Source organism: Stenella coeruleoalba (genome assembly GCF_951394435.1).
Source record: "Stenella coeruleoalba genome assembly, chromosome: 5".
In the NCBI taxonomy this organism is placed as follows: Eukaryota; Metazoa; Chordata; class Mammalia; order Artiodactyla; family Delphinidae; genus Stenella; species Stenella coeruleoalba.
Window position 1 is genome coordinate 79438944 of NC_137150.1, and position 14678 is coordinate 79453621.

General features: G+C 39.7%; 1 protein-coding gene across 1 annotated transcript in view; it reads left to right on the forward strand.

Moving 5' to 3' along the window:
• Window positions 1–14678, forward strand: part of TMEM39A (transmembrane protein 39A) — a 31878-nt gene that overhangs the window by 467 nt on the left and 16733 nt on the right. Inside the window, exons 2-3 of the mRNA XM_079922601.1 lie at window positions 1189–1375; window positions 9774–9996. Of these exons, the coding sequence (XP_079778727.1) occupies window positions 1263–1375; window positions 9774–9996 (336 nt within the window). The 5' untranslated portion in view covers window positions 1189–1262. The remainder of the gene's footprint in view (window positions 1–1188; window positions 1376–9773; window positions 9997–14678) is intronic.

The window sequence follows — 14678 nt, forward strand, 5'->3', positions numbered from 1 at the left end:
CACTTTTCTTTCCCTTTGCTGGTTAATTGAGCAAGGACCAGCTGCCTCTACATTCAACGGTTTGAATGCTTTGTCTCACCTGGCGTTTGTTAATCTGCAGCCGAAAGCTGTTAGGAATAGGGAACAGAGGATATCTGCTGTAACGTTTTGAAAACCAGGGTTTTTCCACGGTGTCGTTCTTCAGTTTTTAAGTTGTATTGTTTAGGAAACAGATTTTTGGTATCCATATTGGCGGAGCCGTGATTTTGCCATAGATTGATAAAAACAGTTTCTTTTCAGTGATGGTCTTTATGTATTACTTGTCTTTTAATCCTGCAGTTTCAGTAATTTCTAAATGATTTTACATCAGTTTTTCTGGAGTAGTCATCCACTTGAGCTCTCTCCAGTATTTTCACTCTAACATGTGGAATACCACTTGAACAGTTTTACTTTTAAAGCGTTAAAAGACCTTCTGATGTACTTTCACGCATCTTTGTCAGTCCTGACAACCACCTCTGTAGGACAAGGAATGCTTTTTTTTCTGATGAGGAAACAAACTCAGAGGTTAAATGCTTCCAAGTCAGATAATAAGAAGTCAGATATTAGGAAGTCATAATAAGAATTGATCTCAGAATCTAGATTCCCTTGATAACAAAACCTAACATTTTGGACAGTGCTGATTCTTCTGCATTTCAAGTGACTTATTGTGAAATACTACTTTTTTTTTTTTAGCGGTACGCGGGCCTCTCACTGCCGTGGCCTCTCTCGTTGCGGAGCACAGGCTCTGGACGCGCAGGCTCAGCGGCCATGGCTCACGGGCCCAGCCGCTCCGCGGCATGTGGGATCTTCCCGGACCGGGGCACGAACCCGCGTCCCCTGCATCGGCAGGCAGACTCTCAACCACTGCGCCACCAGGGAAGCCCCTGTGAAATACTACTTTTGAACTGGAAATGTATATATTCAATGTTTCTTGTAAATTTCTACCTGATTGTAATATCTTTCAAACAGAGCTTAGATTAGAATTTAGGCTTCTGACCCATTGGAGACTGAGTAGTCCTTTCATTAGAATAAACTAGGTAATAGACATTGGGAGCATTTGTTTGACAATCTGGTTTTACAAGGTCTGCTCACTCAGTTTTTCTGGTTGTTTTGTTACACTGCCTACTTTAAAAATAGTAAACTGATATTTAAATGTCTCTTTTTGTTCAGTGTTGAAATAGGCTGACAACCGTTAACCTGGGTTGCAGCTACAGGTGGCACTGGAAGCAGACTGGTTCCTGGACATGCCCGGTGGAAGGAGGGGCCCTAGTCGGCAGCAGCTAAGCCGTTCAGCTTTACCTTCTTTGCAGACTTTGGTTGGTGGGGGCTGTGGCAATGGAACAGGCCTGAGAAACAGGTAAAGAATAAGACTTTGCGTAATTTGTAATATCCTATGATCAGTAAGGCTAATACAGAAGACTAATACAGACTATTCAGATATTTGTTTATCAAGATTGTCTTCTGACACTGAAGTAGAAATCCTGACCCTAAAGATTGAAAACGAAGTATTTCAGAATACTTTGGAGATAGAAAGTTGTGATGCCCACAAAGTGAAAACAGGCTGATTCATACTTATGGCTGATAATCCAAATTCTAGTCATCACCTTTTTTTTCAGCTATTAAAAGAAGAGAGAAATAAATTACAGTTCAAGATGAATATGATGGTTTAACTACTTACTAGCATTCTTTTTTGGGGAGGGTAAATTAAAATAGACAGTTAACATGTGATTCTAAAATTGTCATATTCTGTCAAGGGTCTTAAAAATTATTTTGTTCAGAATGAAATGAATAAACTATCAGCTGTAGCCTAAACATCTTAAGATTTGTGTCATGTTGTACGAGAATAAAGAATTTGATTTCCTTAATGGAAATTTATCTCTATTCCTAATTTTCAAAAGTTAGAATGAATTATTTCTAAAATTATCCAGGATAACTCGTTTCATCAGGAGGTTCAATCATGTAGCAGTAGAAAGAGATGGGTTTTACTGGATTGTTTGGTCAAGATAATTTTTTTTTCCTGCTTCCTCCCTGAATAGAGTTTTCTCTGGCCTGGATTCTAATTTTCACAGCTAGCAGTCAGTACTACTCTTGTCTTTTCAGGCCCTCCTGATGTTATTTGTGCACTTTCTCTTTCTGGCCTGCCCTTCTTTCTTTCTGACCTTCCACCCCAAGCTCTACTCTGTCTTCAGAATCATTTCTGGTCTTGTCATTTCAGTGGGGCTCTCCCTGAAATTCCAGTTTGAAGGGACTTTCCAGGCTGATTCTCATTATACTAATTTTCAATCCAAATTTTATATTTACATATGTATACAGAGTACTTATAATTTATCCTAGAGTAATATTTTTACTCTCCTGTTCTTTGGATTTCCTCATTTTAAAAACGGTAATACTTTCTGCTTCATAAATAAATACTTTCTGCTTGGAAATAAATGAAGTAGTAAATTGCAGTAACTTTTAAAAACTTTACTCTGAATTTCCCAAAATTTCTACAAATAGCATGTGTTGTTTTATTTTTTTAAATAAAGAAAAATGAAAAACTGAGACTATGTGAAAAAGCTCTTGAGGAAAGGTACTATCCAACATAGATACTGAGATGAAGGATGTTTCCTATTTGAAGTTCATGCTTTAATTTTACTAATATATACTGACCATCAGTTTAGTGATTCAGTACTTTCAAATTGCAGTAGAAAATCATAGCTGTGCCTAGCTAAGATTCTAGCTAGCTACAGTATTCTAACTCTGCCTCTGTATTAACTCCAGTAGTTCTTTTTTTTTTTGGCGGTACGCGGGCCTCTCACTGCTGTGGCCTCTCCCGTTGCGGAGCACAGGCTCCGGACGCGCAGGCCCAGCAGCCCCGCGGCATGTGGGATCCTCCCGGACCGGGGCACGAACCCGTGTCCCCTGCATCAGCAGGCAGACTCTCAACCACTGCGCCACCAGGGAAGCCCTCCAGTAGTTCTTTGTTCATTTACTTTGACTTTGAGGATTTCCCTAGATTCTTAGATTAGATTAGATTCTTATACTGTCCCATGGAAACCCTCCTCAGTGTTTTGGGCTGCTGTAGGAGCACAAAGAAGGGAGAAAAAGTCATTCAGGCCTAGTAGTCTAGGCTTTAGGTTTCCCAGTCCTCTCTTAATGAGACTAACTTTTTCTCCTGTGTATTTTAAATATTAGGATACCATGTAAAATATCTTTTGGGGGAGGGAATATGAACTGTTCTGCTATTTAAAAAGAGCTGAAAACCACATTCTCAGATGGTTCTGCATGTACTTAAGTCTGCAGATAGAATACTGGGAAGAACTAAGAACATTTAGAAAATACCTCTGCTCTTAAATGAGTTTAGTTCTGAGCATGTGATCTGTCTTCCTTGTAGCTCTTCTATCCTGGCTTTCCAGGTTCTAGTTATGGTTGCCTTGATCTACCATTCTCCATCAACTTTCCTCCCTTAACATATATTTTTTTAGCAATTAATGGTGTTGGTGGGGAGAAGGACTTATTTTTCAACAGATTAGAATAAAGTGAAAAATAATAGTTGCCCATGTTTTGAAAAGTCACTAAAGCTATTATGAGGGATTATTTTGTGACATTTTTACCTATAGGGGTTATTTTGGAAGAAGACAGACAGTCCTATATTTGTTTCTTGATGGGAAAGAAGCAGCCTAGAACAGGTTATTTTACAAGACCTGGGGAAAGGGTATAAAAAGTGTGGATAAAACCAGTGTTAGATAGCCTAGAATATGATTTTAGGAAGGATGTGTATAAAGAAAGACGATGTCCAGATGCAGAGAACTCATTTCTGGAGTGTCTGTAGAGTATTGAAGAGATAAATAGACAATTGCTTAAGTGTGATGTAATTTTGGATATTATACTTGATTCTGCAAGACAGAAATCAGCAGAAGAAGAGAGCATTTGCCCCTGTTTGTTAGGTGTTTGTGACCTGTTTGAAGTTAAACTTGAGAATGTCAAAGAGGTAGTTTGGTGACACAATCAGAATTGAAATCCATCCTGTCCTGCTTTCTACCTGTGGGGAGCAGGGACTTGTTCTTGGGACTATGTGCTTAGATGATTGCCATCTAAAGAAGGAGGATATACTGTGAACTGCTGAGTTTTTAGAGAGTTCTTAGTTGAGGGAGAATCTTATTTGAGAAGGACTAAGAGTGATTTTTTTCTTTGTTTTGTTCTTGTATGCTTAGTTAATAATACCACCTGAGCATGTCCGAATGATCACTGCTTTCTCTATCCCTTTTAGTTCTTTTTTATTCCTTTAAATTTTTCTTGCTTTATCCGTTTGCTTACCTAAAATGTGCTGCTTGCTAGCTCCGTAAAAGCCAGTCTTAGGTCTGCTATGTTAACTCTTCCCTGCATACAAGGACAAAGCAGGGTTCACCATAATTCATATTGTTTGCACAAATAGTTTAGGCACAGTGAGCCACTCTTATTATTTAGGGAAGCTTTTGTATCAGTGGAGGGGACTGTTTACCAGTCAGGTTCCCAGATGCCAGCCTCCTACGCAGTCCTTTCTAAGGATTGTTATGCTGATCATCTGCTTTCCTTTTGGGAGTCTGGAATTTTGGTAGTGCTAGGTAAAGAGTATTTACGTGGCTAGTCTCCAGTAAAAAACCTTGCCTGCTCAGTCTCTAATGAAGCTCCCTGGTAGACAGCACTTCACACATGTTGTCATAACTAGTTGCTGAAGGAGTTAAGTGCATCCTGTATGACTCCACTGAGAAGGGACTCTTGGAAGTCTGCACCTGGTTTCCTCTGGACTTTGCCTGGTACCTTTAACATCTGCTAGTTTTTTGGGTTTTTTTTTTGCGGTACGCGGGCGTCTCACTGTTGTGGCCTCTCCCGTTGCAGAGCACAGGCTCCGGAAGCGCAGGCTCAGCGGCCATGGCTCACGGGCCTAGCCACTCCGCGGCATGTGGGATCTTCCTGGACCGGGGCACGAACCCATGTCCCCTAAATCGGCAGGCGGACTCTCAACCACTGCGCCACCAGAGAAGCCCCTATCTGCTAGTTTTGATTTGTATTCTTTTGCTGTTATACATCGAAGCCATGAACATGACTATATGCGCAGTCCTGTGAGTCCTCCTAGTGAATCATCAGGCTTAGGCATGGTCTTGGGGACCTGCAAGACAGTTTGAAAGAGAATATTCAGTGATAGCATTGAGAAGAGTTCTTTGAAGAGAATCTTTTCCAACCCTTGTATTATAGATGAAGAAACTGAGGCTCAGGGATATAAAGTTACTTTCTCAAAAACCACAACTGGTTAGTGGGATATCTGGGACTGGAACTCTCCCACATTGTATCTCAAACATTTGTGTCACTTTGCTCTTCTTGAATCTGTTTTATATTCTTTCAGAGGAACAATACTTTTTTTTTTTAATTTATTTTATTTTTGTTTGTGTTGGGTCTTTGTTGCTGCATGCGGGCTTTCTCTAGTTGTGGCGAATAGGGACTACTCTTCGTTGCGGTGCGCAGGCTTCTCATCGCAGTGGCTTCTCTTGTTGTGGAGCATGGGCTCTAGGTGCATGGACTTCAGTAGTTGTGGCACGTAGGCTCAGTAGTTGTGGCTTGCAGGCTCTAGAGCACAGACTCAGTAGTTGTGGCACACGGGCTTAGTTGCTCTGCGGCATGTGGGATCTTCCTGGCCCAGGGATCGAACCCATGTCTCCTGCATTGGCAAGCGGATTCTTAACCAGTGCGCCACCAGGGAAGCCCTAGGAACAATACTTTTAATTTTTCTTAAATGATACCTCCGTAATTAATTTTCTGAGATGTACTGACCAAGTCTATTTATTTTAGCTCTTTTTTTTTTTTTTTTGGTTATAAGATCTTTGATCATATCTCCTCTCAAACTTTTAACATATAGAATTACTTTCCTCTTTCCAACTGATTCTCTGGATCACTATATTTGATGTTTGTCTCTTTGTCTTTTGGCTTGAAGTATAATAGCTAAGGCTGTATAGGCTATCACAAATAACAGATTTTTTTTTTTTAACTGACAAAGCAAAAGACTTTATTTGGAAGGGGCACCTGGACAGAGAGCAGCAGGGTAAGGGAACCCAGGAAAACTGCTCTGCTACTTGGCTCGCAGTCTCAGGTTTTATGGTAATGGGGTTAGCTTTCTGGGTTGTCTCTGGCCAGTCATCTTGCTTGTGCCATATTTGGTCTGACTCGGTACTTCCTGGTGACGCACGTATCTCTCAGCCAAGATGGATTCTAGCATGAGGGTTTCTGGGAGCTTGGCAGGACATATTATGGGCTGGCATCTCCTCCCTCCTTTTGGCCCCTCCCAAATTCTCCCAGTTAGTTTTCAGCAGCAGCACCATGTTCCTTATTGGGATCTCCTGTTACGAGATAACTCATGCAAGCAGTTATTGTGTCTGGCCAAGGTGAGTTGTTTTGGTCAGTAGTTCCCTAACATCTTGATTTCTGATTACACGTGGTTTACTGCCTACCAGGGGAGAGAATATTTCAATACTGTATGAATGATAAGTGTGATAAGGGAACTAGGCACAGAATTTAATGGGCGTACAGAAGAGCAGCGCTTTTCCAAGTATGGGGGAGGAGGATTGAGGGCATCCTTTTTTTTTTTTTTTTTAATTTTTATTGGAGGACAGTTGATTTACAATGTTGTGTTAGTTTCTGCTGCACAGCAAAGTGAGTCAGTTATACATACACATATATCCACTCTTTTCCCATATAGGTCATTATAGAGTACTGAGTAGAGTTCCCTGTGTTGTACAGTAGGTCCTTATTAGTTATCTGTTTTATATATAGTGGTGTGTATATGTCAATCCCAATCCCAATTTACCCCTCCACTTCCTTTCCCCTGGTAACCATAAGTTTGTTTTCTACATTTGTGACTCTATTTCTGTTTTGTAAATAAGTTCATTTGTACCTTTTTTTAGATTCCACATATAAGCAATATCATATGATATTTGTCTTTCTGAGTCTGACTTACTTCACTTAGTATGACAATCTCTAGGTCCATCCACGCTGCTGCAAATGGCATTATTTCATTCTTTTTTATGGCTGAGTAATATTCATTGTATATATGTACCACATCTTTTCTATCCATTCATCTGTTAATGGACGTTTAGGTTGCTTCCATGTCTTGGCTATTGTAAACAGTGCTGCAGTGAACATTGGGATGCAGGTACCCTTTTGGATTATGGTTTTCTCTGGATATATGCCCAGGAGTGGGATTGCTGGATCATATGGTAGTTCCACAAATATAGATCTTTTGTATTTTGTTTTTAATATTTTTCTTGAAGCCCAGAGTGTTATTAACTTTGTTAACAGCAGAATTAGTCTGCTTTACTTAGGAAAATTCTATAAAAACCTTTAAATCATAACAGATATTTTAGCATGTACTTCTGACTAAAGAGGAATAAGAAATTTTATTTGCTCTAGAGAATGTTTAGTTTATCCTAGAGTAGAGGCTCCTCATCAGAATTTTTTGTTTCCATATTTTATGATTAAATGGAGTGAGGGAATAGAATGGCTGCTGGCATTAATTCTCTCCAAGTTCACCAACTTGAACAACTCCAGAGGGCACCTTTCATGTTGTATTCTGTGTGAAAAATACCTCCTGGAGTTGTGCAGTGCTGTGGCCCTTCTCCCAGAACAGATCAGAGGATAGTGGTGTATTAATGATTGGTTTATGATTGAGCAAGTAAGGTTTTGAGACCTACTGGTAGATCACAACCTGCTCCTTGGTAAGCTTGTTCTATTGGAGTGTACTCCTGAGAATGAGGGGAAGAAATTTTTATAATTTTTTCTGACTCTCCCCCCATCCCTGTTCTTCCCTTCTAGTTCTTCTGAGTTTCTGCCATGGTATTCTTTTTTTTTTTTTTTTTTTGCGGTACGCGGGCCTCTCCTGTTGCGGAGCACAGGCTCTGGACATGCAGGCTCAGCGGCCATGGCTCACGGGCCCAGCAGCTCTGCAGCATGTGGGATCTTCCCAGACCGGGGCACGAACTCGTGTCCCCTGCATCGGCAGGCAGACTCAACCACTGCGCCACCAGGGAAGCCCTCTGCCGTGGTATTCTTAACTGTTCAGAATGAGCAGAGTTCATATTCCCATGAGTCACTTAAAGTACTGTAAATGTCACATATTAATGGTAGAATTCTATATTTGAAAATTTTAGAGTAGAATGGTAACAGTAATATTGTTCCTTCTCTAGAATCTTCTTTGGAAATAACCAAACCAAGCGTCTTTTCCTTATTCTATTAGCAATAGTAGACCCTTAGATCTCTATTCACAGGCATATAAACAATGGGAAATTTTATTCCTTACCCTCATCTTATCATTTTATTTATTTATTTGGCTGCTCCAGGTCTTAGTTGTGGCACACAGTTGCTGTGTGTGGGATCTTTAGTTGCAGCATGCAGGATCTTTTAGGTGCATCATGCGGGTTCTAGTTCCCTGACTAGGTATTGAACCCGGGCCCCCTGCATTGGGAGTGTGGAGTCTTTATCACTGGACCACCAGGGAAGTCCCTCATCTTACCATTTTAGATAGCCCAGCTATTTGTGACTTACAAAAGCACTTAGAAGAAAGAACAAGAAGAAGATAGGGATTAAAATCTCTACATTTTAATTTGTATTTTAAGAGATCTCCCTCTTTTTAATGACTGTATTGGTCTGCTGTCTCCTCAACCTAAAGGTATGTATTTGCATTGAACCAGGAAAAGTACTGTCTCTGTCCTTGAGATTATGATCTGATAGACAAAAAGATGTATGCAAAAAAATTATACAACAGTATAATGAAAAAAACTGTATAACAGTATGAAAAGTGCAATAAAGGCAGAGTTTAGGTATAATAGTGGCACAGAGGAGAGATGAATCAGTTTTGATTGAGTGAGAGTAAGCTTTTAGAGGATATGTTTGATCATTTTAAAAGTCTTGAAGGATTTTGTCTGTAAATGTGTATGTGAAACTTTAAGGAAGGTGATTGTGGAGGGCATTGCTGGTAAAAAGAATGGTGTATACAAAGGAATAGCATGTATATTCACAGATAGCAAATAGCATGGGTAGTATATAGGGTGCATGTGGAGGAGTGATAAGAGATGAGAGTAGTCTGTTAAGCAGAGGGCCTCATAGGACAGACTAAACATTTTTGGATATTATGCTATTAGTGGAGAGCCACTAAAGAGTTTTAGGCAAGAGAGTCCACTATCAGTTTCACTTTAGAAAGATCTTTGAAGGCCGGTTGGAGGATTTGGTCAAAGTAGAGTTGAATTTAGAGGGATTACGTCAGTAGTTCAAGTGAAAAATGGTAACTCCTTGAACTTAGGCAGTGGGTTTAGAGAGGAGAGTGCAGTTTGGAAAAAAATTTATAAAGTGGAGTATATATGATTTAGAGAAGAAAATTCCTAATATGACTCCCAGGTTTCTGATTTGGGCAGCTAACTGGGTGGGCCGTGGACTAGGGTCAGGATTGTAGGAGGAGAACCACAGAGATGTCCAGTCGACAACTTGATATCATGGATCTAAAATGCAGCGGTGAGCTATTTGGAGAGAAATTTTAGTTTTCAGCATGTAGGAGATAATGGAAGCCATGACCATGTATTACATTATGGAGAGAGAGTGTACAGAGGGGAAAGAGATGAGCAAAAGGTCCCAGAATAGAGTCTTGAGGAAGGCCAACAGTTAAAGTGTAGGTGAAAAAGGAAGCAGAACCCTTTTGTGCTCTTTGACACTGAAAGATGTCACCATTTGAATTAACCATAATTTTCTCTTTTTAGGAATGGTAGTGCTATTGGCCTTCCGGTCCCACCTATCACAGCCTTAATCACCCCAGGTCCTGTTCGTCATTGCCAAATTCCTGATTTGCCTGTGGATGGGAGCCTGCTCTTTGAATTTCTCTTTTTCATCTACTTGCTGGTTGCTCTGTTCATTCAGTACATCAACATCTATAAAACAGTGTGGTGGTATCCTTATAATCATCCTGCCTCCTGTACTTCATTGGTAAGTCTTAACAGGCCTTTAAGTTCTTCATGTTACTTAGCCAAGAAACTAGTAGGAAAACTTATGTGTAGAAATTATTTTTCTTGGAATCAAATGTTTTTATATTAAAGCACAGATTACCTTCAGAATATAATGTCATAAGATTGTTAAATATCTGGCTTTGGTCCATAACCAGAAGTAGTAAAAATATAAATGAAAATGCAGAAAACATTTAAGTAATTTATTATAAACATATCACAGAAGAGTTTTAATATTTAGCTTTCTGTACACCATGTTAAATTTGTTGAAAGTTTAAGGTGCAAGTATGATTATATTCCAGGAACTTTATCCTTTTGATGGCTATGTGAGGATAGTGATAGCTTCTGTAACAAATAAACCGCAAATTGTATAATGCCTCAAACATGTAACAGTCTGAGGCAGTTGTCCTGGTTGGCAAGAGTAGCACACTTCCATTGGCAGGGGACCCAGGCCGATGGAGACTCTGCCATCTTCTAGCATGTGGCCTCCAAGGTGGCTGTGGTCTGTCCCTGTTCTCCAGAAAGGGGAAAGAACGTAGGGAAGCATAAAGGAGAATTTCTTATAGGCCAGGCTCACATCATTTTCACAAGTACCCACTCCTAACTGTAAGGGAGGTTGGACAATATAGTACCTTAGCTGGGTTCATTGTTACCCTGAGTAAAATTGGGTTCTGTTACCAAAATAAAATGAGATAAGAACTAGCCATCTCTGCTGAAGTACATCAGCAGTTATAACTCTTTCCAGTTATTTAGTGTGCTGTGGTAATCTTGATGCACAGAGGGTTCTCCACAGATAGGTATATAAAATAACAGTTCAGGATAGTCAGGTGACCTAGTAGGTAAGTGGTCAGCAATGGCAGATTTGGATGGATAGTGGAGATATGCTCCAGGAGAAAGAAGATTATTGTCCTGGGTAGATTGTATGTGTCTGACACTTATAAATGATTAGAAAACCTCCCTGGCCTGGTGAACATAGAAAGGAAATGTGGACCAAAATATTCAAGATAGTATGAGAAGGGAATAAACATTTTTATTTTAAATCCTTCTTTGGCCATGGTATTGTAAAATGAGGTTGGATTAGATATCTTTAAGGCTTCTTCCAGCTGTATAGTTTTTTTTTTTTTTTTTCATCTTTATTGGAGTATGATTGCTTTACAATGGTGTGTTAGTTGCTGCTTTAACAAAGTGAATCAGTTATACATATACATATGTTCCCATATCTCTTCCCTCTTGCGTCTCCCTCCCTCCCACCCTCCCTATCCCACCCCTCTGGGTGGTCATAAAGCACCGAGCTGATCTCCCTGTGCTATGCGGCTGCTTCCCACTAGCTATCTATTTTACACTTGGTAGTGTATATATGTCCATGCCACTCTCTCACTTTGTCCCAGCTTACCCTTCCCCCTCCCCATATCCTCAAGTCCATTCTCTAGTAGGTCTGTGTCTTTATTCCTATCTTACCCCTAGGTTCTTCATGACATTTTTTTTTCCCTTTGATTCCATATATATGTGTTAGCATACTGTATTTGTCCTTCTCTTCCTGACTTACTTTACTCTGTATGACAGACTCTGGGTCCATCCACCCCACTACAAGTAACTCAATTTCGTTTTTTTTTATGGCTGTGTAATATTCCATTGTATATATGTGCCACATCTTCTTTATCCGTTCATCCGATGATGGACACTTAGGTTGTTTCCATCTCCGGGCTATTGTAAATAGAGCTGCAGTGAACATTTTGGTACATGACTCTTTTTGAATTATGGTTTTCTCAGGGTATATGCCCAGTAGTGGGATTGCTGGGTTATATGGTAGTTCTATTTGTAGTTTTTTGAGGAACCTCCATACTGTTCTCCATAGTGGCTGTACCAATTCACATTCCCACCAGCAGTGCAAGAGTGTTCCCTTTTCTCCACACCCTCTCCAGCATTTATTGTTTCTAGATTTTTTGATGATGGTCATCAGCTGTATAGTTTTATAAGTAAATACCCCAGTATCTTAACAATGACATTGGCAAATACTTGCTAAAATATTTACTATGTTATTTGCAAGTATTATCTCATTTATTCTTTCTAAAAACAGGTAGGTACTACTCTAAGACTCTCATTTTATAAGTGAGAAATATAAGACCTAGAAGTTATGAAACTGGCTTAAAATCACATGTGACAAAGTTAACACTCAAATTCAGACCTATCTGCTATGCTTCCTGTATTTATTCTGTGTTTACTCCATGAGTACCATTGGTTAGTTCTGTTATACTGTTTTCACTTTGACATCCCATGGAAACTTCTCACTTACTGAATTTTAAGGTAATCAAAGAGCTCTTTTCCCAGTCAACCATTTCTGACAGGAGTTCTTGTGAAAGTCCCTTATAAATGTTGCCTTGAAATGGAGGGAGCCAGTGCTGCTATGGCTGCTGACTCCAGAGTTATGCTTCCTTTGCCTGACTCATACCACCAAGAATGGGTGCCTTTTACCCTGCCCCTCTCCCCACTTTACTCAGTTTATGTGATTGGCAGACATTAAATCAAATCTAGTAACTTTAGTTACAGGAAAGTTCGGAAATGTAGTTTTTAGCTTTCCGGTCTCTACAGTAGAAGAAGGCACACTTAAAGGAGGTTACCATGTGGACTGGCTAACTTATCTGCCACACATAATCCTTGATCACACAAAGCTTAAAATTGAATTGTGGAGCTAAGAGTAACATATGTGGAATAGCAAATAAGATTTTAGCCTATGAATCTGAGGGCCTGCATCAGTGAGCTGTTAAAGATGAATGGACTGCTACAGACCTAATTGCTTCCCACCACTGAAGGTATTCAAGCATGGCAGGTGGCAGCTTGACTGGGATGGTCACCAAGGGACTTATGTCTTAACTAGTGGTTTGTCTCTTTTAAGTTTTCTTCTGTTAGGCATGCCTGACTCAGAAATTTGTCAGATTTATATATATGGTTTTCTGTTTTCATTTTCAAGATCTTAATAATTATCAAAAAGAAAATGTGGGCACCTGAATATGTTAGTTTCATCCTAGCTATCACATAATTAGCTGAGTGAGTCTTAACCCTAAGAAACATAAAAGCTAAAAGTGGTGTAATAAGTTATTCAGAATATTCAGGAGTGGAGCACTTTGATTAATCAAATATTCTGGTTTATAAAGAGTTAATCGTAAGTAGATTACTAGTTTTCAATGATTTAGAATATAACAAAATTTGCTTAACAATAAGGTACGTTAGGCACTTAAATTTTTCGATATAAAAAATGTCTTAGATGGATTGGTGATACATAAGACCCCCAGACATTAGCTAGGGGCTGTAGTGTATTTGCTTCCATTATTTTGAAGGAGTAGGATGAGCAGGGAGGAGTCTCAAAACTAAGAGGGGATAAATAATTGTTAGAATCCAAACACTTAAAGAGAGACAGGGAAAAGGAAATGGTCTGAGGAATGGTAAGCCACTCTTTTGATAATCTGACTGCTTTACCTTTAAAATGTATCCCAAATCTGGCCACTCCATCACTACTGACCCTGTTCAGTCGATCATGTTTTCTCATCTGAATTGAAAGCAATAGCTTCTTAACTGATCTTTCCCCAATACAGTGTATTTTCCACACAGCAATCAGCGTGATAATTTTAAAATACAAATAGAATCATGGCACCCTTTGCCTAAAACACTCTTATGACTTCCCCATAGGAAAAAATATATAAACTCAATCTTTTATTGCTCATTACCTCATTCCAGCCTTCTTGCTGATTTTCAGACATACCAGGCATATATTTCCCTGCCTTAGAGCCTGTGTGATTACTTTTTCCTCTGCCTGGAGCTCTCTGCCCCCAGATCTTGTCATGGCTTGTGCTTTTTTGTCATTCAGCTGTCAGCCCAAGTGCCACTTTCTCAGAGATATCCTCCCTAAGCACCAATTTAAATTGGTTCTGCACTTCCCTTCCCAGTCATTATTGTTTTATTTCTTACCAGCAGCATAACTATTTGAAATGCTTTTGCTTGTTAGTTTGTTTATTGTCATTGCCCTCCCCCCTTAAGCAACTTATTATTAAAGATGTGGGTTTAACTGCTGTAACAGGGTGTCTAAAACAGAACAGATGTTTATTTCCCTATTGTATAAAAAGTAGGTAGGTGATATAAGGCCAGTGTGGCAACTCTTCGTATCTGTTGCTCTGCCACCCCCAATGTGCTTCTTTCAGACACCATGGTCCAAAGGCTCCAACTCCTGTCATCACATGCAGCTGGCAGGAAGGAGGAAAGGAGAAAGAGACAGCTCTTTCCTTTAAGGGCATGGCTTGGAAGTCACACACATGACTTTCCCTCGTGTCCCTTAGCCGCAAGTAGTTATTGCAAGGGAGGCTGAGAAATGAACCTTTAGTCAGCTAGGAGTCAGTGTCCAGTTAAATTTTGTGATGGCAGAAGAAACAACTAGTAATCTCTGCCATCCCCTTTCTCTCTCACACTGCAGTAAAAAGTAAGATCCAGGAGAGCAGGAATCTTGTGTATCATTCTTTAGCATTGTATCCTCAGTATCTAGAAGACTACATGGCACGCTGTGGGTGTCTAGTTCATATTTATTGAATAAGTTTAGAAATTCTTGAAGGAGGACTGTGGAAACTTACAGACCTTCTGACCATCAAAATGAAAATACATCACAACTTTCTTTTTGCT